This window comes from Syngnathus floridae, chromosome 5 (genome assembly GCF_059516105.1).
Source record: "Syngnathus floridae isolate MCC-2025c chromosome 5, RoL_Sflo_1.0, whole genome shotgun sequence".
Taxonomy (NCBI): domain Eukaryota; kingdom Metazoa; phylum Chordata; class Actinopteri; order Syngnathiformes; family Syngnathidae; genus Syngnathus; species Syngnathus floridae.
The window spans coordinates 1458027-1479943 of NC_142417.1; the positions used below are offsets into that span (position 1 = coordinate 1458027).

Consider the following 21917-nt stretch of genomic DNA (forward strand, 5'->3'; position numbering starts at 1 on the left):
AAGAAGAATCACGCCGGCGCCTATTGGCTGAAAAATAACGTAACGCTACGCAATGGGGAGGAGACTTATAAAGCTCGTGGAGCACATGCGGACGCCGGCAGCTACTGTGTTAGCAAAGCTTACGGTTGTCAATTTAATGACTAAAAGTGTATAAGTACAAACGTAAAGTGGACGCGTATCGCAAACTACATCGCAAAATTAAAGATCTTATACTTGTGGGCTATCCTGACAACACTTAACGCCCCTTTGGTAAGTATGTAACATTTTTGCTCTTGTTGCATGATGACGTCACGCATGTGTGTGTTGCAGGTGTAGTGGTGGTTTACAGCCATGGCGGGGAAGGGTCGTGGGGTGGCTGCGTTCACCTTCAACATTGACGCACTGGGCATTGGCAGGGGCAACATGCCAGAAGCCAGGGTGGGGCCCCATCCACTCTTTCCAGTAAGTCTTCCCTACACGTCCACACACACTTCCATCTTTTCGAGTCTCACTAAAGTATCATTAGGAATTGATCTGACCAAAATCTCCCTGGACTTATTGTGGACTTCAACATTAAAATGGAAAGAATTGCATTCTGTTTGTAGCCCACAGACTTCAAGCCAGTCCCCCTGAAGGTTGGAGAGGATGAGGACTACATGCTGGCTCTCAAACAGGAGATGAGAGGAACCATGCAGCGGAAGCCTCACAACATCAAGTTTCATTCCAATAAGGCGGGTGAGTGCTTTTGAAACCTGATTTCAAAGAGGCATGATCCAACTCTGAAAAAATGTGCCTGCAGACAAGAATAATGTGGCAAGAATTGAGCCTATTATGTTTACTCCAAATAGATGTGGAGAAATACACTGAGAGGTACTTGAGGCAGAAACTGATAAATGACGACGAATGGACACCAGGTTTATTTATTTTTTTTAATATCCTATGGCAGGAGTAAGACAATATATGTTGATAATTTGTATGCTTCATGTTAAGATTGGAATATCTTCCCAAAGGAATTGATGCCCCAGAAGAAAACTAGGGTGAAAACAGGTAGTTTTTTTAAAACTATAGTACAAATGACTAGTTCAAATAAAAGGTAGTAACTTGGCCAGGATATAAAAAGAATTTTTGCTTGGTTAAATTTAACAGTTGCTAAAAAGAAAAGCGTGAAGATATCCAGCAAAGCTGCAGCAGACGTCTTGACCAAATTGGATGTGAGTAGTCTTTCTCGTGTTTTATTTTTTGGGGGGTTAAAATGACAAGTTGCTTGGTGTTAACTGCTTTTGTCACCACATCAGGAGCTGGAAAAGAAAGATGACGGTGCCAAATCAGATGAGGAGAAACCAAAGGACAAAGAAAATGAAGATGATGAGGACATTGAAGAAGAAGAATATGAAGAAGAAGAAGTTGAGGTAAGTTATTTCAAAATGTTCCTTCTGGTCAGAAAACAAGAAATGAAGATTTGTTTCTTTTGTAGGACAATGACTACATCGAAAGCTATTTTGACAACGGCGAAGACTTTGGCGCAGGCAGTGACGACAATATGGATGGTGAAGCAACATATTGACTCTTACCTTACTTTTCATTATGGATCCCAGAATTTTGTTTACATTTATGGAAAAATAATAATTTAAAGAGCCGTGTAAATAAGGAATGCCAAAGTGTATGCACGCTGGCAATGTTTGAAAATATATTTATTTTATTCTCCAGCCTGTAAGCACATTTACACAGGTTGAAAGGCACATACTGTCAACAGAAAATGCTTTTCCATAATCTACACAAGTGGTGAAGTAAAAGGGCTTGAAACAAAAAATAAAAACATTTCCTCAATGTGGGAACTTTGTGCAACTTGGAATTTCTGTTTTGTTTTTTTGTTTTTTTTAAACGCAGTACTCTTCAGGCCATCTAAAGGTGAAGACATCTAGAAAGGTAATTTAAGATTTTTTAATACTATTAGTGTACAATTGGCTTAATAGTCCTGAAATTAAATCCAAATTTCCCACACTCATTTTTGCCAACTGATGTATTATGCGGCATTGAACAAACGTACGATTGGAAAATTCATTGAAGCTGTTCATTCACAAACGCGGTGAAGATCTGCATTTGTGAATGAAAATACTTTCATGGTCTCTCTAGGCACTCCTTTTTTTTGCTCCACTCTGGGATCTGCTCCCACACATAAAAGCCAATGTTGTTGCAAGGCTCAGACCGAGCCCCTGGTCGTCAGGGTAACAAAAAGGAGGCCTGGCCATTGGCTAAACTGTAGGCTGGGGAAATGTTTGAAATTGGGTGTCGATGCTAAATTCAAAGTTTTCGAAACTCATCAGTGTCGCGGAAATGTACATGGTTGTCGGTACTTGAAAAGACGACAAGGCAGCAGCATGGAAACATTTAAATCCAGGTCAGTTAAATTAAGAAACGTATAAAAGTGACTTTCCCTCTCAAGATTGCACTGTCATAGTGAAAATCACTTTTGTCATGTCTTTGCGCGCGGTGCGCTGTTTAATTTGAGTCCTTGCGGGGCTTGGTGAGGCACGTCTCCAGCATTTTGCGAGGCTCCGGCTCCAGCGTGACTTCGATCTAGGTGAACGTGATCGTGGTCGTGTGTGTAAAACACGTGGCCTTGAACATCTGCGGGGCTCTCGTGGTGGCCCGCTTCAGCTTTCATTAGAACTTCATAGTACAGTAGGTAGAAAACGGGCGTGATGATGCCGACCACCAGCATGATGACCACCGCCGTCCACCACCTCATGCCCCAGTCGGCTCCGTAATAAGGGTCCTTTTTTGCCGTCAGTTTGTACTCGGTTTTCCCCGGCTTCATCTGGAGCGTCAACGAGGACACAACCTCGTTGAGGCCGCTCCTGGAAGGCCCCGTGGATTTCACTAGTTGCTCAATGTCCTTGTCCTTCTCCATGAGAAAGCCTTCCACGCTGTCCGTGGAGGAAGAGTCCGTAGAGGACTCGATATGGAGGGCGGTGCCGGCCGAAATCTGGGTCGGGCGTCGGGATTCGGCAGGAGAGGCGGGTTTGTGGGGTCCAGTGTTGTGAGTTTCCGTCAGCATGCTGAAGCGCTTGACGGGGATCTTCACAGATCGCAGGGCGAAAAAGTCTTGCTCGGTCAGGAGGTTGTTTGAGCGCTTTAAATCGGCCACCTGGAAGTAAGAGAAGAGCTCCAGTGAGATCTGCTTCGTTAAAATAAAATAACCCTAACAGCTCCAAAAACGATGAGTAATAAGGCACATGAAGTAAAAGCCTTTATTAGCTATGACTTGATCATTTTGAGATGTCAGCTCGAGGTGTACTGTTGAGATTGTATAAGGCAGGTGGTATGTAGTTAAGCGGGAAGCACATCGTGTTACGCACCCTAGACGCAATGATGTCATCTCAAGGTGCACTGTTTGGATTTTTTAAGCATTGCTCAGTTCAGATAAGTGAGATTGAGTTGGCACGCGAGATGGTGACAACTGTCAGCCAATTAGAACCACTTGCATGATAGCGATTCAAACACGCACACGGACTACAGTCACGTTCTTATGCCACATGACACATTATGGTCCTTTGACCAACTAGATTGTTATCATCTATTATGATTTGGTAGACTAAGACCTTGCAAAAAATAAATAAGGATTGTGTTAGTGAACTGATTGCTGGATAGCCGTTGGACAACTACTTAACTCAACAGCACAATTGAATTCAGATGCGTCGTCCTTACAGCTGTCCACACTCACTTGTGTATATTTTACAGCTATTTATTCATGTAAAGTTTGACATAACAAATGTTAAGAAAAGGTGTGTTTCCGAAAGAGTGGAATTGACCTTAAAAGATGTGAATGACTTGCTTAGTTCAAAAAGCAAACTACAAAAAAAATGTACGTACAAGTCGGTGATACTTCAGTCACGGCAGAACTTTCGGGATGTATATATTTCAATGTAATCACAAATAATGATTTGTAAATGCATGTTTATTCAAGTGTAAGCACAAACTTACTGAGCAATGATATTGCAAGGCGATGCTGTTCAGGGTGTCCCCCTCCTGGATGTCTCTGGTCAGGTAGACAATGTCATCCATCCTCTCCTTGGAGGTGCTCCTCCGATTCCTCTCCCTGCCACGCGGCCGCAGCTCGTAGCTCTCGCCATCCTCCTCGGACTGTTCATTCTCGGAACCGGTGGTCCCGAACAGGTAGGCGTGACCTCCATTGGAGGGTTGAACCACCGTGGCCGACTGGAAGCCATAGTGCTGACCTCGACTAGTCATTTTCACTGCAATGGGGAAAGGAAGCATAAATTAAGCGTTATCACCTCAGTCAGTACGACTACGAAGCATTTCCAACATGACATAAATGAAATTATATAATGTGCCACGTCAAAGAGAAAAGGCTTAAAGGTACGATCTCAAGGGCCTTTCTTCTTACGTAACGCGTAATTATCTGTCTGAGTGTCTAGGACGTGGACGTTTTATTACACTGCGTAACTTTTTGTTCGAACAAGGACATGTGGGATTTGAAAAAAACATGACAGATCGTCGCTTCAATTCACACAATGTGTACAATAAAACCAACATGTCCAATGCTAATCACTATAGTTATTTAACTTCAATATGCGGCGGTTGTATGAGATAATGTACAATGATTGTAATGTTAGTCCTGCAATAAAGGTGCAAACACCTTTAAGATCACATATGTCAAGAATTCAGGCAAACTAAAACACCATATTGAGATTAAGCTAATGCTAACAAGCGTCTACTACCGTGACAAAGCTGCGAGGTTACCACAATTTAATCGATCAGCAATCGAGTTTATAGTGGCGCATTTGAGGGACGTAAACAATTACTTTAACCTGAATACGTGAACACCGATCAGTCGGTTAAATCCATGATTACGAGTGGTAATCCTCAATCTCACCTTTCCCTTGCATACCTTCGACACATGCTAGCTACTGTTGCGCTGCTACCGCCGCTCACGGCCACGTCAACACAAACCATGACGTCATGACGTTCATAGCGTCAGAGACGCGTCTCAGGGTTTTCTTTATTTATTCTATATCTATATATTCGAGATTTACTTTGCAAACAATATGTTTTGTATGTGTACCCCCACTATAGTCTAAACCCGGCTGTAATTAATTTTGCATTTGTGGAATATGAATTAAGCAGAAAAGTCTATTTGTCCTGTACTGCCACCAACTGTCGAAATGCCCCGACTCCTACATTTAATAATAATAATAACTATTTTCTTTACAAGCCCACTCTTTCATGGCGAAATATCGATTGACACAAAAACCTGTCAATAATTTAAATTATGTTCCTAATTTCCAAGTTTAATCGCAACAACTACAGTGACGAGTGTGCGTTCGCCACGCACGGTGGCGCTGTTGGCCTCCAAAAACATTTGAACAGACGAACCCGTGGGGGGATTAAATTTAACATCGCGTCTCATTAGCTTCAGCCACTTCGAGACGATCTGGACGTGCACGCGCAACAGCTCGCTAATCTTTTGGACCGGGTCATCGTGCGCGCTCCCGTGTGCGTAACTGGTGCGCTTCACTCACATGTGTGCAGCACACCGGTGGAGCGAGCGTGAGGAGAACCATTACTTTGACTCGCCACAGTCCCCGTTATTTAGATGGAGTACCACCTCACGTTACTACCTTGGATCCCACCACCGCCTCATCGGAAGGGATAACGGACCTTTAAACACCATTAGAGGAAAGGAGAAGTATTGATCCATGTTTTCCTCAACCGTCAGGACGTCTCGTTAATTAATCATGGACTTGGAGTGGGCAGGTAAGTTGCTTTTATTTCCTCCTAAAAGAAAAGTTATCACTTCATCTCGCCCGGGTTCAATATGTCCAAACCTATATCAAGTTTGTATTTTTATAGTGTGGTTAATAATGAATAGATCGGAAAACATAGTGTCCGCCACTCCTCACCTCAATCAAGCCGGACAGATCGAGCAGTCACATTATAAGACAACGACACTATAAAAGTGACGCGGTGCTAATTTTATTTCGCTGTGTGACAAACGACCCCCCCCCCCCCCCCCCCCTGGTCATTGCGCCTCCTCCCCGTAGCAGCTAATAACACTGAAAAGCCTAAATATTGATTCAACGCGATCAGTAAATGAATGGCCGGCGAGCCCATTGACGACAGAGACAAAACGCTTCCATGGTTACATGCAGGATCTCCAGTGTGATTGCTACTCTTTGTGTGGGCTCCCCCCCGCCCTCCCTCCTTGCCCACGAAATCAAACAGGGATCCCCACACACATAGTACTGGTGGGGCTCTTTCATTAAAAAAAAAGTCCTCCCAACTTAAAGGGCTATGAGTAATCTTGGCCCACATGTGAAGGGAATTAACTAAAATGCATTCTGGTGGATTTTCTACCAATACCAAAAGTCCAGCTCATTTGTAATTGCCATGATATGATGTCATCTTCTGTCGCCAATCTCTTTTGTTACTTCAGCATGGTTAATCCCGTCTCGCACGGAGGGAGCTTCATTCAGCTCTTACACCTGTTCCACGCCAACCGTCCTAGAATAGCAATTGTTTTATCTCAAAGCATCACTGGCCTTTGTTTGGTGAAATCTACACACTTTCCAACCCCTGAGATCCTCTCTTGCCGTGGGCCCTTTGTCTCTCAGTGTTTATGTCATTGCCTGGAAGGGGTCACCCCCCCCCCCCCCGTCCCTCAGTGGCCCGTGTGAGGGCCCGAATGTGATTCACGGGGAGGAAACTGTTTTACTGCCTGCTTCGCCCTCCTTCTGTCTCAGCCTCCCTAATGGCCGAGCGGCACAAAAGGGGGTCGGCGCTGTTAGTGGGGGCTGCTCATTGATGAGAAGGCCTCAAGTGTTGCACAGAGGAGACAGGCTGAGATGGATGAACGCAGGCTACGAGAGAGGGATGGCGTTCCCAGCGTGTGGCAAAATGAACACGACAGGGCCATACTTTATGACAACTTGTATCAGTCCAGTGAGAATTTAGTTCATAAACTTTTTTAGAGGAACTTTGGTTCTCAGGCTATTTGCAGTTCACAGTTCTTGGCGTGGCTGCGGAAGCTCAACAGACGATATTTCGTAATGAGCGTCACTCTGACAGAACCCAAAATGTTTCTTTGGTGTTTCTGATTGAATGTGAACGGGACCGCCCTGTAAAAGTTTATTTCAGATTGACTCAACAGACACATTATAAATCAAGCTCATAGTTAAGTCGTGTATAATGGCAACGTTGTATGCCATGTTTCCGTAAATGCTTAAATGGTTTTTTAGGCTTCTTGATGGGAGACATGTTTCAGCGGTTGCTGACCTTGGAGCAGAGGGACGGGGAAGTGGTGGAGCAAAAGTGATGGCCAACAATCCTGAGGTCTCTTTGGTGGTCCCGACCGAACCCGTTTGGTTCCCGTTGAGTTTGGAACGGTTACTGCAGCAAACCTTTGCATATGACCACTTTATTTATTTATTTATTTACTTGAAGACATTTATTTTTCAGCTTTTGTGTCACACTTCCAGAGAACCACCCATATAGGTTTTATAATTTTGTCAATGATTTCACAAAGCCTCATAAAAGTTCACTAAGCGCACGACACGAGTTTCCGTGTTGACTTCCAGCTTTTTACTCATGAACCTGTTTCCACAATAGTTTAATAATTCGCTTGCAGTTGTTTTTGTTGCAATTTAGAAAATGAAGTCTTTTCAGCGTGTGGCTGCAGTGGGGGTTGGTTGCACATGTAGCAGCAGCTCCTTTCTCATTCTTTGATGTCCCTCCCTGTTGTATATTTAGTCTTGGCAGAGGAATTTGAAAAGTTGGCGGGGGCGTTTGAACACTGAGTGGTTGTATTTGTTTCAAACATGCATTCATCCACGATTTTTTTTTTCTTAATGCCTGCCATAGCATATTCTTGCTTTGTGAGAGAAACATCTCAAGATAATCAACATTGAGGTCATTTATCTATGCAAAACACTGCAGGGGTGCTGGATGAGAACGGGGTGCTTTGAATGGATGCGTTTTTGGAATCCTTAAAGATTTCTTTATGAATGTTCTGAACGCTTGTTTTGATGCCAGTGATTTATTATCTTGGCCGTTTTGTGATTCTTTATTCTCATGATTTTGTGATTGATTGGACCAGAATCCACAAGGCAGGTTGGCTTGAGTAGATAATACTGCTCCTTTATGACCAATAGGCGAGAGCCTCTGTGCTGCCATCTGGCACTTTGGCGTTTTTGGGAGGAAAAAAAAAAAAAAAAGCTCCTCGACACCTACTGTACTCTGAATGTGTGTGCAGCCATGTCCTTGTTTACAACAACGAAGGGGGGGAAACCAAAAGGCTCTTTTTCTCCAGTGGAGGTCTGCTTGCCAAAAAGTAGTAAAAACAAAATAAAAGAGAACTGTGGCCATGTCAATAATACCCGGCCGGCAAAACCTCCAAAGTAGCATGCGAGAACAAAAGTGCGCTCCTTAAAATCGCGCGCTGCTCAGTGAAACGTGAAGTCGGGCTCGCCCTCGTTGGAAAAAAAAAAAAAAAATGCAGCCTCTGTTCCGAGTCCGTCCCCTCTCTTTTAGAAACGCAATTAGCATTTCATCCGGACCCAACGTGCAACAGAGTAATAGCCGTCCCAAATTGGCCCTTTGGTCTGTACAACCTTGTTTAATCCCCCTCAAAGTGTCTTTCTGTCCGCTTCCATCACCGTGCGTCATACAAGCTAATCAGTCAGCCAGCGCGCCCAAAAATACTAGAAACTGCTTCCTCCACTTTTCCTTTTCTTATTGGAGTGGAAAACATTCTTGCTTTTATTTCGAGGTATGTGAGAGATGCACTTGGTGGAACTTTGGAGCATGCAAACAGCTGCATGGACAATACCTCTTGAAAACTCGCCCCTCTCGCTCTCTGTTTTCTTTTTCACAGTAAAATGCACATTTGATTGACAGGCTCATGCACCCCCGAAAGAGAGAAAGGCCAGTGTGAAGTGTCTTCCGACAATAGCCCGAGGGCTGACCTCATGCGTTTTTGTTCTTTTAGATTCCATCAAGAAGCGGACTAGCATCATTTGAGTGAAATTCACCACCTTGACATTTTTATTTCCTCGAATGCACCGCTTCCTTTTTGAGGGATTAATCACAGGCTTTCATTTTTTGCCCTAAAAATAAACACAAATCTGTTTTGGGGAAGGTCCTTCTAAAACACAGGTGTCAAAGTCAAGGCCTGGGGGCCAGATACGGCCCGCCACATCATTTTGGGTGGCCCGCGAAGACAAATCGAATTCATGTCAATTCCAAATTCCAATTATTTTCACTTTTGAAAAATAGAGATATTAGCAATTTTTATTACCACTCATAATTTAAAATATTTTTTTTCGTCAATTTATTTGGGTTGACGATTTTAATATCCCTTTGAGGCCAAGTGACTATGATGTGGCCCGCGACAAAAATAAGTTTGACACCCCTGCTCTAAAATAAGTGTGGCGTGTAACGCAAATGGATTTAACAATGTATGTTCTAGCTCTACTCATTTATTACGTCTCTTAATTTCTTCCCTGTATGGTGAAAACATTGACTGATCTAAAAATACCAGAAAGGAAAAACGACATGTAAAGTGCAATTATGGGCTTGTGAGTATGCCGGTCGTGGCCTGTGGCTGCTTTCTGAGGTCGGGCCCGACACACACCGGCCCGGTGGCATCGCTAACACAAACCAATAAACAAAGGAGAGAAGGTTTTTCAGCCACCAATGAAGTCGAGCGACAGAAATACACGCTGCACTCTAATAATACACGGCATTAACATTTTTTTGGTTTGTTATTTAAAGATAGACTTTTGGCAAGGCATATTTTGCTACTGCCTTGGGTTGTTTCGACTCAAACCTCAGGGAACATCCATTTTCCAATGTTTGCATGCCTTAATGTTTTATGTCGCCTCATCTCCAAAGTTAAATAAAAAATACTGGCTGAATATAATTGAAAGGCATTTTATTACCATAGCAATAAATAAAAAACTGACTCATTTCGAGGCTCTGAGCATCCAACAGTTCCTGACCAAGAGTTCCTGACCTCCCCACTCACCCGACCTGGATTTGTGTGATTTTTCTCCTCTTTCACAAGCTCAAGGGGGTAATCAAGGGTACTGTTTTTGAAAATGTGGTCAACATCAAGCTTGCCATGATGGCAGAGCTGCAGTAGATTTGAAATATATCTCTGGTGACTCCAGTCCTGGAACTTTTCTTTCTCGACTTACTGATATGTGGCTCCATCTTTGTGTTGCTGTTTAGTGGTTCAGTGAAACCAGAAACGGTTCCGCAAGGGCGTCTCAGGACCAGGGCAATCTCATGGTATAGAAGCCACACGGGAAAGCCCTTGATTAAACTCTACTGACTGATGTCCAACACACCCTCTTCCAAAAGGGAAATACAAGTATCGCTTTCCACTTCTAAACCTTCAAATACTTGGAAGTCTTTGAAATAATTATGGGAAAGGCAAAATCCGCAATGTAATTACAGTCACAACCGATTCTGCTGTCAATGAAAAATCGAAAGATTTTGAAAGATAAGAGAAGCGAAGCCTCGCTGTTTGTCAGGCAAGTACGATGTGGAGAATCTTGCGGTATGACACTTAACTAAAGTCATCCACAAAGTCCGCCGTTGAATAATTGATGTGAAAGATTACGACGTACTGGCGAAACCCAAGAGGCGTCATCGCAGCGTGTCCCAGAGCTGCCCGGCAACCGGACACCTCCTCAGCATGCCTGATATCTAGTAGATCAGTGAACGGGGCTCGGAACAGTGCCGGGCTGGTAGGTTACAGGGTCAAGCCACCGCAGGCTTTTTTTTTTTATCAGCATGTTCGCTTATCAGCGGGCCTGTTGGGAAGGGCTTTCTAGAAAAGACCAATCCGGTTCCTCTGTGAGAAATGACATGCTAGCATGCCAGCATCCGTTTAAATGAAAAGCCAATTAGACACCATTCATGTGTATTTCCGGAAGTAATGTTTGACAAGATTAAAGATAACAAAGTGAGGTCACAATCTTAGTCAATTTTAAAGTTTCACTGTGGAAACTCGCTTTAGCTAGGCTGTTACGTATCTTCGGCTAGTGCCAGGTCCCACAATCCATTTCGTTGGCTTTAGTGGTGGACCGTTGAACATTTCAAAGTTCTCGGGTGCCCCGGCCAATCGCCCTTTGAGCGTCTCCACTCGAACCTTGAACTTTTTTTGGATACATCTTCTGTCTGTGGCATTGAGGTCTGCTAAACGCGTCGCTTCTTACGCATGTGTGAGCTTAGATATCACAACAGAAGCTACTAGATGAGTGTCAGAGGTCTCTGCCAAACACACCACGCTGCCGTCTTCTTGATAGACACATCCGTGGTCAGTCCGGAACCCCTGGGCTCAAGCTTGGCACATCACAAAACACCCGAAACAAAAATACCCCGCTAATTGTAAAACAGACTTGTGCCAGTCAGGCAGCATCTGCTCTCCATTAGGCACCTTGAAGGGGAATGCGGTCGGTATTCTTGGTCAGTGGACCACTCTTCTTTTTTGTGGCTCGGGTTCCAGGAGTTCATTGCGGTGCGATCGGAGATGATCTATGATATTTTTCTTTATTTTGCAGTGGTGGCTTTTAGGAAGAGCAAACTGTGGTTGTTATTATGAAGAGCATGAAGCTAAGGAGTTTGATTTGACTACATTTCTTTGACTAACTATGACTAAGCCATCAACAATCAATATTTATTTATCACATTTATCAGAAATCTAAACAATCGATTCATACTATAAGGAACATTTGTCTCTTTCCCAACTTTCACAGTGATCTTTATTGGAATCAAAATGGAATAAATAATTATATCCAAGGAATCTGTGAGGAATATTGTCCCAAATCAGTGTTAAAAGTGAAATCACAGGAATTTAATTAAATTACGGGATTTACGAGATCCAGGCTCTCTTTGTATGGTAAGGCTCGCCTCTCTCCTCTTAAGCTCAAAGCCTCGCCACCCACCAGCTTTAAATCCTTTTTTGATGGGTTCCCCACTCATCTTTGCGTTGCTGGCATTTTTTTCGTGCATTACAATCACAAACGTAATCATCCAGACATACAATGAATAAATAAACATTTGGGTAAGCTCATCAAAGTTGTAAGTTATCATTGTTTTTAGACAGAAATATACACCGATGATATTTATTATTCATACCCTCACAAAAGTAGCTCGGACCGATATGACAGTAATGGAACATTATAAAATAAAATTGCTATTTTCAAAGTCCAACTTTCCAAAAGCTTTCTGCTTATTTAATATGGAACGAACAGCATGACATCTGACATCTAACTGCCCTTTGCTTTTTTTTTTTTCAACCTTTGAATTGACAATCATTTTCTAAAAGGGAATGTTTACAGTATAATAATAATAATAATAATAATAAATTACATACATTTATCGCACTTTACATTCCATAAAGATAGAAATCTCAAAGTGCTACAGTATATCCTTGGCAAAGTGGCATTGCACAGATTATGAATGAAACTGGTGGAAGGAGACTGGCGAAGAGGTCGAAGCCAGCGGCCACAGTGTGCTGGCTGGTTGGCTGGCTGGCTTGACCCCATTTGTCATGCTGGGTTGTTTTGTTGTGTTAACCATGACAACTGTCTCGGTAGCTCCATCCAGTTTCAGGATTATTCTAAGAGCATGAAGAGACGAGCGCAGACGTAAAGAAGATTGTAGGAAACGGGGGAGCAGGGAAGATAATTAGAGGGGAAGAAAGGAGAATGTTGCTCAAGCAAATCATGCCAAGAAACATTGTGCCGAATAAGTCAAACTACTGATTTGGTCAGATTTATTTTGGCGCGGCAGAGTGAAGTTATGTGGTCCCAAAAAACAAAAAAATGCGGTTAATATCAAGTACTTTTGCAGTTATGACAGCATGAGGACAACAGCTGCTTGAATTCTGGAATGTTGCCAGCCTGTTGTAGCACCGAGACCATCTGGCCGCAGCCTTTTGAAACATGTGGTTGCTTTATTCTCCACAACCTGTTGTTGCTATCGTAGCCAACCAGATATTTGGCCACAGATAGCCGCAAAGTTACCATTTCGAACTTGCTCTTCATTTGTTACAGGAATGACCACTTTTCTCCATTTGACTGGATTGCTTTTGGCTCTGTCCGTCCCTGGCGCAACATCCGAGTCGGCGACGCTGCGGTTCTTGGGACAGACGGACTTTGTCGTCAATGAGAGCAGCACGGCTGTGGTCCGGCTGCTCGTGGAGAGAGTGGGAGACCCCGTCAATGTCACGGCTTTAGTTTTGGTGGGTCTTTGTGGACCGTGCTATTTGATTTGATTTTTTATGTATTTATTTATTATATTATTTATTATATATTTTATTTATTGTATATTTTATTTATTTATTTATTATGTTAGTTCAAACTGTCCATATTCAAAGATGATAAGCCCTCAGTCCAGCACCTTCTGATGCATTTTTAGCCAGTCATGACTTTAATCAATGCAGAAAGTGATGGCAGCATCAAAGATGGTGTATGTCAGCGGGAGCCCCCCTCAGAAAACTCAGTCGGGGTTGGGCTTTACGGGCTCCTCGCGGGGGCCGTGTGTCAGATGCTCACAGTTGGTGTTTAACAAGGCGAGCTTGGTTGTGCGGTGGAATGTGGTGAAGAAGTTTAAAGTTTGAACAATTTCTCTCAAATGAACTCCTGACAAAATGTTTGATGTCAGGAATAATGAAAGGGAAGACTCAGCTAGCAACATCCATCCTGATCAATCAATCTCCATTTCTCGCTTTGTTCATTTCAGCTGGAGGGAGTAGACACGGGCGATTTTGAGGCGGTTAATGCTGCCGCCTTTCTGCTCTCCACTGAATCCAGCAAGACCATATTCATCGCAGTCAAAGATGACGACCTTCCGGAAGCTGACGAAACGTTTACGTTCAACCTCACTCTGCAGGTACAAAAAAAAAAAAAAAAAAAATCATCCTACCAGTTCATGAATACGGCAAATTTCTTCTGGGTTCTGTCTACAAAGTCGCAATTGTGAAACCTTCACAGCAGCCACTAAGCAATTGGCTGTGGAGGCGTCAACCACAGTAAGCCCTCTTTTTAGGCTCTTTGATGTGTGTCCTCCATAAGACTTGACCAAGAGGGGGTCAGACGGGGTGGGGGGGAAATGTACATGGCCTTTGAGTTTCTTCTTTTGAAAGGCGATGCTGTGAAAGGAAACCGACTTTGACTGGACTTTGTGTCGTCCACTCTGCTCGTGAAACCCGGTGAAGGCTTTCTCGGACTATAAGGCGCCTTTAAAATGCTTTAATTTGATTTTATGTATGGATGTCAATATTTCAGCTTGTCATCTTGAATTCAAATCCTTTCCTATTTCGTTTTCCCTTTTGGTCTAAATTTTAGACTCTAAAAAATACAGTATTTTATATCTGTCCCGGTGCGCCTTATCGTCCGAAAAATACGGTAATACTTTTCTGGCAATATCTTAGTTCAGTTAGGTGACAAAATTGTTGCTGTGTCAGATTGTAAATGTTTCTCAAGAGAATGACACCGCAGGATGCCGTAAACCTCGAGGCTATCGCCATGGTTGCAGTTACCATTTGGTTGTCGAGTTTTATTGTCGACTCGAGGGAAGAAGACCCGTCACGAATGTCTCGTTGCGATATCGGCAAATTGCGATTTACCGATTGTAAAACAAACCTGACATTTTTCATCTTTGTGACGTCAGGGCATATTTAGCCTCCAGGCAGAGCGAAAGAAAAGATGAGGCCTATTTACACCACAGTGAAGACAAAGCTTTGGCCAAATGCCACCCGATCAGTTTACTAGAGGGGGGGGGGGGTATAAATGCGAGTTGGGTCAAAGTAAAAATCAAGAGAGTTGCATTCCTAAGATAAGCGCTCTGGCGTTTTGAAAACAAAGTTGTGAATGTGACTAAATAGTTGTTTGTGGCCTTATGACCAATCCAGGTTGTGCAAAACTACAATTTTACCATAACACACACACACACACACTGCTAATGAAACACTAGTAAGCCAAAAGCTTCAAAATACATTTTAGTGTCTCCTTTTATATTGCAATTAGCTTCCGGGAAAAAAGAAAAATACAAATCCTTCTTTCACAGTCCACAGAATGTGAAGGCAAGAAAACTCTATTGTTAGCTCCGAGGCACACAAGGAGATTTTCAGATTGTCAGGTCTTAGTGTGGAATGATGGCGCTCAAGAATGAAGAGGCATCCCGCAGAGAGGCAAAGTGACAAATGAAGTGAGTTGAGACCGGCACTTCCTGGTTTTGTGCCCTCTCAACATGGTGTCTCAGTACAATAACCAAGTGAAGCCAGTGTGAGCATCAGGGCTGATGGAGGAGCCGCGGTGACCTAGTTTAACTTGCGCTCTCCAGAGCTCCTCCAACGGTGTGACGCTGGGAACGCCCAACAGAGCAACCATCACCATCCTGTCCAACGATAACGCCTTCGGAATCATCGCCTTCAACTCGGTAAGGAAATTTCACGGCGCGGTTGAATGAACAGATTTGTCGGATCCACATCAAAGTTCTTGCAGCGCTGGGGAATTTGGTTTCCATGGTAGCGGTGGAATTTTGGGAACCTCCGGCTGGTCCTGTCAAGCTTGTAACTGACATGAGTTGGAATTTTTCCCAAGTATTTTTTTTTTCTTTCAGCTTTTGTCAATGTGAATTGGAATGGAAAAAAATGACAACATTAAAAAATATTTCATTGAAATTTTAATTCTAACCCGATCAAATAAGGATTTCTCTGTTTCTGCCGTCACAGACTGAGGAGGTCGTAGTTGATGAACCGAGAGGAGGAAACCAGTTTGTACATCTCACTCTGATCAGAGAAAAAGGGACATATGGAACAGTGACTGTGAATTTTGAGGTTTGAGAACATTCTGCAGAACATAAACACGTTCAACTGTTTTTTAGCAAAATTTCTGAATATTGACTTTTCGATTTCAGATCTTTGGGGGACCCAATCCTGCCTTTGAGGACCTCACTCCAGACAGAGGAAATATCACAATTCCCGTTGGACATTCTGTCGTTCACTTCGGCGTCCTGGTCCGGGATGACCAGGTACCAAGCAACAGTCTCATTTTTACCACTTGATTGAACCTCATCGATTGGATACTTGATGGAGCATTTTTTTCATTTGGACCAGATTCCAGAAGATGATGAAGTCTTTTCAGTCAGGCTCACGGGCGTAGCAGGTGGCGCTCTCCTCAGGCCCAATGGCAGCAGCGTTCAGCTGAGGATCCGACGCAACGACAGCCCGCTGAGGTTCTTGCAGTCCATCGTAGTCGTTCCGGAGTCCGCCGGAGTCATCGCCCTGAATGTGACACGGGGTCGGCTGAGCGAGGACGGCCCACTTATCGGCTCTGTTGACACAGAGGTACGGTGTTTTGGCTTTTGGTCCATTTTTGGTCCGTTGAGGTATGAACGCAGGAATCGAATCGAAGGATCCTTTGGAATGTCTCCAGGTTTCTGTGGATTATCTCCTTGTAAGTGGCAAAGGGCCGGTCAGCGCCACGGCCGATGAGGACTTCCTTGACCTGCAGCCGGTCAGGACCATCACCTTCCCTCCATTTGTCTACGAGAGCGCCCTGCTGTTTAACATCACAGATGACGAGGTGCCGGAAATCGCAGAGTCCTTCCAAGTGGTCCTGCTGGAGGAGAGCCTTAAAGGAGACGCCGTGCTCGTGTCGCCCACTGCCGTGCTCGTGACCATCGAGCCTAACGATAAGCCTCACGGTGTCTTATCAATCGGCAGCGGCGCCGTCATTCGGCCAATCAGCATTGACGAGGACTCGATACAGAGGTGAAAACTTTGCATGCCAGATAAAAAATGATATTAAATTTACCATAGTCTAAGAAATGTTCATTGATTTTCCTGCAGATTTGAAGGCATCGTGATTGTCAGAAACGGAGGTAGCTATGGCCAAGTGTCCGCCAACTGGTCCATTAGTCGAAACTCAAGCGTCCTCTCGCCGGTATCGGATGACTTGGCACCAGAGGCGGGCACGGTGACCTTTGCCCCGGGCCAAGTCACCGCTGTGATTCCGATAAATATCGTAACTGACGATCTCCCCGAAGAGGCGGAAGCTTTTGTTCTAAAGTTACTGCCGCATTCCGTGACTGGAGATGCTGAGGTGGACGAACCCATGGAGGTCAGTGAAGATAGATTCATTCAATTGTTTGGCAGATGTTGTGCATTTGGCTTTTTGTGTAGGTGTTGAGCTTCGGTGCTCTTGGCACATTTTGAAAGCCAATCCTTTTTGCCAGCTACTTTGCTCTGCGGGGTTCCGTGGGTGGATTGATGACTTTTCTGATCTCCATTTTCATCATCCACCATTAAATTCTTCTCTTTGAATGAGATGCAAAGGAACCCGTTGGTGGTGCATGAACACACATTAGCACTTTAAGTCGTGAAGGTGCCGCATCTGTTTGCCACCTGACTAAACAAGGGCAATTTTTTCTCCCCCCCCCATCCTAAACATGCATTGTTCCGAGCCATGAATCAATTATGAGTATATAGCAGGCATGTGGGGTTCAAGGGGGAAAAAAATAGGCCCTAATTAGAGTCGAGCTAATTAAAGAGGAAGCATCTCTAAAGTTAGCTCAAAGATCTGTTTTGAGATTTACTACTTTCAAGCTCTCCAGCCTTTCCTCTCTCACCCTCACCTCACCATAGAAACCAGGGCCAAATTTTAAGAGACGTTAACTCATTCACTGCCATTGACGACTATAGACATCAAATATCCAGTTTAATTGTGCTGGCATCAAAATCCGCAATAATTTAGTTGAATTTTTGTCCTCTCTTTCCTCAGATGTTGTTTTACATCCAAGACAGTGATGACGTCTACGGGATATTCGGCTTCGATCCCGAAAAGAAGCAAAGCATCCAAAGTCAACCCGAAGGCCGTTTCCTGTCACTCCACTTCCTGCGGGAGGGTGGCATGCTGGGTCGGGTCTCCCTGACTCTCACAGCGCTCTACATCCCCGCAGGTCCGATCGACCCAGAGTTGGCGCGAGACCGCGTTCTAAACGTCAGCGCAACTGTGAGCGTCGCCTTCTCCCGTGAACGCACGGCCTTCGTCGTACTGCCGATCAGGAACGATGCTTTTCTGCAGAATGGAGCTCATTTCTTCATCCAGGTAATGTCCTCTTCCCGTTTCTGCCATTTGAAAGTTTGAGTGTCTCTTTTGAGTGGTTTTGCAACGGCACTTGTGTCGGTCGGGTTTGTTGCCATGGGAACGAATTCATCAATCATAAAAACTGAAATGTGGAAACGCATGATGTTTTATGTTGTGTTCTGTCCTACAAGTTGAAAGCCTTGGCCCTTGTTGACATCACTCCCCGGATTCCTTCCAAAAGTCCAAGGTTTGGGGGACCTCTAAACCTCACCCTGACGGTCACCCCTGAAATCGCCAATGGGGAAATTGGCTTTACAAATAACAGCACAGTTGTCATTTATGAACCAGAGGACGACAACGCCAGCACGGTAACATCCCACCCTCAGATATCAATCCCAAAAAAAAAATGGACTCCTGATTTTACGTGATTCACAGGTGAGCCTGCCGCTGCGACGTGACGGCACCGACGGTCAAGCTGTGGTTTTCTGGAGTCTCAAAGCGACCGGCGCCAACCGTGAGGACGTCACCTCGGAAGATCTGGAACCTCTCAACGGTTCTGTTGTCTTCATGTCTGGCCAGAGCGACGCCTTCATCAACCTCACTGTCATGGCTGACGATACACCTGAAGTCAATGAGACTTTGCTGCTGACCTTGGAGCGGTAGGCAAATATATAAAGCGCCCAACTTGCGCTCTGAACTTTATTGTGCGCCGTTGACAACTTTGATAAAGCAATGCCAAGCTGAAAGGGAGAATTTGGGGGTGTTAATGGATGTTCTGATGAGAAGCCCAGCACTCTTGTCTCCCACCTCGTCTCCGCAGGGTGGAGACTGCACGCTTTATCGTGTACTTCGGGTAAGTGGAGAGTGGAGTGAAGCAGGGCCTTTTGTCCGGCGTGAATCAGAACTTTGTTTCCCAGCGAAGGGGCTACTCGAGAATTGCCGGGGTCTTTGCTTGAACGTGGGGATGAGGATCATTAGGGATTTTCTGCTGGTGTGAAAATAGGGGATCTAAAAGAAATGAGTGGTTGGGAAGCAAGCAGAGAATCCTCTTGGTGCCGGCTTGATTGTTTGCCCTTTTTAAGATGGGCGCTTTTGTATGCATGCAGTGACTTGGCTGTGATTGGTTGTTTGGAATGCTTCGTGATGTCTTGTTTTGTCTTGGATTTACACTTCTTGTTTTGCCGACGGTTTTCTCACACACGCACACACACAGTTTGATCATTCCCTTTGAAAAGCTCACTCAATTTTTTCTCAAGTAATATCATTTTGATGATTCTCCAAAACAATAATAAAAAAATAAAAAATAAATAATTAATCATAAAAACAATCATTAATAAAAAAATAATTAAATAATAAAAACAATAATTTGTGCTTTTAAAATGATTCATTTTTGTGTCCCAGGAGTGATGTCGAGAATCAAATCCTGAAAGCCGGCTTCACCACCAGAGTCCTTGTCATCGTGGAGAATGATGACCCCGGTGGAGTCTTTGAGTTCTCGCCATCTTCAAGAGGTCCATGGTTAATCAATGTAAGCCATAAAAACCCGATAAATAATTCAGTCAACCTCCGTAACGTGCTGGTCACCTCACATCTGTGGTCACGTGTTGTTTCCAGGAGGGTGAGGCCGTGGAGCTCCATGTGGTCAGAGCCCAGGGACAGCTGCTGAAGCAGCTGGTGCGATATGTCGTCATGCCCGCAGGCAACAGCGAATTCTACGGCGCCACCGGGATCTTGGAGTTCAAACCGGGCGAGAGGGAGGTGGTGGTGGCCCTGGTGGCCAAGCCTGATGGTGTGCCAGAAGTAAGAATAACTGGGAAAAAAAAGGCTGTTGAAATTGTCGCAATACGTAATAGATCAATAAATGCGCTTTGTCTTTACTCAGCTGGACGAGACTTTCTCGGTGGTGCTCGGCAGCCACAGCACTCCTCCCAGTCGCCTCGGAAACCACAGGGAGGTCAACGTCACGGTGCGCAGGAACGACGACCCCTTTGGGGTCATCGAATTTGGGCCGTCTGGGGCAACAAAGGCCATCAGTGAAAGCAAAGGCAATCAGACATACCAAGGTAGCGTTTTCTTGAATGAACTTTATAGGCCAACATTGTCAAAATAAATCATCTTTACATCTGTATCTGATTTCGCAGCAACCTACTCTGTGGAGAGGAGCAGGGGTCTCTTTGGAGAAGTCTCGGTTTCATGGACCCTGGAGCCAGCTGCATCTGGAGACGTTCGACCCATCCAAGGAAACATCACGTTCAAGGAGGGAGACTCCTTGAAAAACCTTACTCTCCTATCTTTGCCTGATGAGGTCAACCTGAAATCATACATGTGGCTTCCAGAAGTGAATAAATATATGATTTTTATTACTCAATTTATTTTGGGTGGTTCTAGATCCCTGAAGGCTTGGAGAACTTCACAATCACTTTGGTGAACGCGAGTGGTGGTGCAAGGCTTGGAAACAGACTCACAGCCACTTTCCAGATTCGCAAAAATGATGACCCCATTTATTTTTCTGGTAAGAGGTTCACTGTAAATATTTTCTTCTCATATTAACATGAAATCCTAAAATGGATCCATACATTCTTCTTCCACCCTGAAGAACCTGCAGTTGTGCGTTTGGGGGAAGGCGCTGTGGCCCACTTGATCGTTCTGCGGGCCGGGCGAGCAGATTACGTCGGCACGGTGGCTTATCGTGTGGAATACGGCGATGCGTCGCCTGGCGATCTCACCCTGCTCAGCAATGACACGGTGTTGCTGTTTGACATCGGAGAATGGAGGAAGAACATCTCTGTGGCCATTGAAGACGACAACATACCGGAAACGGATGAGCACTTCTACATTGTCTTGTTTAATGCCACTGGTGCGTATTCTTTATTTTATTTGATTTGATTTCAAATGGTCAATGTATTCCCCAGCTACATACTTCAATTTGTTATGGATGTAGCTGTCCTCACTACACCCACCGAGTGTTGTCTTAATCTCAGTATTGTGTGTCAGGCGAGGGAATGAAAGCCCGCCGGGGCCCCCAACAGGACCTTAATTACCAGCCTCCAAATAGTCCAAGACACAAAGACCAACGACTCAGTTGGCCTCTCTCTGTTTACCAGTAGACAGCGTAATGGGCGCTTGTGGTGTAAGGTGTCTGGCTTATGATGTGCAAGTCAATATCCTTTATGTCAGCGCAGGGATCTTGACACACTTAGCTCAGTCACTTAATTATGAGAAATTCCACCGTGATGAGGGTAGCCCGGCAACCTGAAGTATGCGACTGTGTAAAAAAAAAAAAACTCACATGCGATCCATATTGGATGTGTATATAGTTGTGTCAATATTAAAATGTAAATATTGACTTTTTGCACATTGCAGGTGACGCCGTGGTGTACGGAGCAGACACGGCTACCGTGGTCATCCAGGCCAATGATGATGCAAATGGGATTTTCTCACTGGAGCCGACAGAAAAGACGGTCGAGGAGGGGAAGAGCAATTATTTCTAGTACGAAGCCGTTTGGATATAATCTCAAATAGTTCGAAAAAAAATGATTTTCATCTGTTGCTACTTCTCTCCTCAGTGTCTGGCGAGCGCGGGGCCATTTTGGTAACGTAACGGTCTTCTGGCATCTTTATGCCAACGACTCCATCACTCCGTTGTTGGAAAGTCAAGAGTTTACCGACACCTCAGGCTCCATCACTTTCACCACTGGAGAAGATTTCAAAGCTATCGTGCTGGAGGCCATCTCAGATGGGCTTCCAGAGTTCAATGAGAGTTTTGTTCTCAGGCTGGTTAATATATCTGGTGAGTTTTTTTTTTTTTTTTTTTTT

At 44.4% G+C, this 21917-nt stretch overlaps 3 protein-coding genes across 8 annotated transcripts in view; 2 read left to right on the forward strand and 1 right to left on the reverse strand.

Moving 5' to 3' along the window:
• Positions 1–51: 51 nt before the first annotated feature.
• polr3g (polymerase (RNA) III (DNA directed) polypeptide G) lies at positions 52–1831 on the forward strand. Its single transcript, XM_088376326.1, has 8 exons — positions 52–249; positions 310–441; positions 585–714; positions 828–893; positions 970–1026; positions 1126–1190; positions 1275–1388; positions 1454–1831. The coding sequence occupies exons 2-8, from the start codon at positions 331–333 to the stop codon at positions 1541–1543; spliced, it is 633 nt and encodes a 210-aa protein (XP_088232452.1). The 5' UTR covers positions 52–249; positions 310–330; the 3' UTR covers positions 1544–1831.
• Positions 1654–4983, reverse strand: lysmd3 (LysM, putative peptidoglycan-binding, domain containing 3). 3 transcript variants are annotated; one of them, XM_088376322.1, is made up of 3 exons: positions 4877–4983; positions 3964–4235; positions 1654–3127 (listed from the first exon to the last, which is right to left on the reverse strand). In XM_088376322.1, the coding sequence occupies exons 1-3, from the start codon at positions 4887–4889 to the stop codon at positions 2453–2455; spliced, it is 960 nt and encodes a 319-aa protein (XP_088232448.1). In that variant the 5' UTR covers positions 4890–4983; the 3' UTR covers positions 1654–2452. The 3 variants fall into 3 exon arrangements, with proteins under 3 accessions (XP_088232448.1, XP_088232450.1, XP_088232449.1); XM_088376324.1 differs by having other exon boundaries at positions 4892–4968; XM_088376323.1 differs by having other exon boundaries at positions 4812–4944.
• A 496-nt stretch (positions 4984–5479) lies between these two features.
• Positions 5480–21917, forward strand: part of adgrv1 (adhesion G protein-coupled receptor V1) — a 59727-nt gene continuing 43289 nt past the window's right edge. For 2 of the 4 annotated variants that reach the window (XM_088376347.1, XM_088376348.1), the window contains exons 1-21: positions 5480–5757; positions 13065–13252; positions 13753–13902; positions 15355–15450; positions 15746–15850; positions 15931–16044; positions 16130–16360; positions 16449–16786; positions 16865–17135; positions 17796–18122; positions 18293–18469; positions 18537–18760; positions 18922–18954; positions 19503–19629; positions 19716–19901; positions 19984–20164; positions 20243–20406; positions 20490–20613; positions 20698–20958; positions 21465–21591; positions 21668–21891. In XM_088376347.1, coding sequence (XP_088232473.1) covers positions 5739–5757; positions 13065–13252; positions 13753–13902; positions 15355–15450; positions 15746–15850; positions 15931–16044; positions 16130–16360; positions 16449–16786; positions 16865–17135; positions 17796–18122; positions 18293–18469; positions 18537–18760; positions 18922–18954; positions 19503–19629; positions 19716–19901; positions 19984–20164; positions 20243–20406; positions 20490–20613; positions 20698–20958; positions 21465–21591; positions 21668–21891 — 3667 coding nt within the window. In that variant the 5' untranslated portion in view covers positions 5480–5738. The remainder of the gene's footprint in view (positions 5758–13064; positions 13253–13752; positions 13903–15354; positions 15451–15745; positions 15851–15930; positions 16045–16129; positions 16361–16448; positions 16787–16864; positions 17136–17795; positions 18123–18292; positions 18470–18536; positions 18761–18921; positions 18955–19502; positions 19630–19715; positions 19902–19983; positions 20165–20242; positions 20407–20489; positions 20614–20697; positions 20959–21464; positions 21592–21667; positions 21892–21917) is intronic. The other 2 variants (XM_088376349.1, XM_088376350.1) reach the window with 1 other exon arrangement.

Bases quoted from the DNA above. Each gene is read 5' to 3' on its own strand.
- polr3g (XM_088376326.1), top strand. From the start codon at position 331: ATGGCGGGGAAGGGTCGTGGGGTGGCTGCGTTCACCTTCAACATTGAC. The intron at 442-584 runs GTAAGTCTTCCC...TTCTGTTTGTAG, and splicing joins GGCCCCATCCACTCTTTCCA to CCCACAGACTTCAAGCCAGT. The intron at 715-827 runs GTGAGTGCTTTT...TACTCCAAATAG, and splicing joins GTTTCATTCCAATAAGGCGG to ATGTGGAGAAATACACTGAG.
- lysmd3 (XM_088376322.1), bottom strand. The intron at 3,128-3,963 runs GTAAGTTTGTGC...TCTTACTTCCAG, and splicing joins CCTTGCAATATCATTGCTCA to GTGGCCGATTTAAAGCGCTC.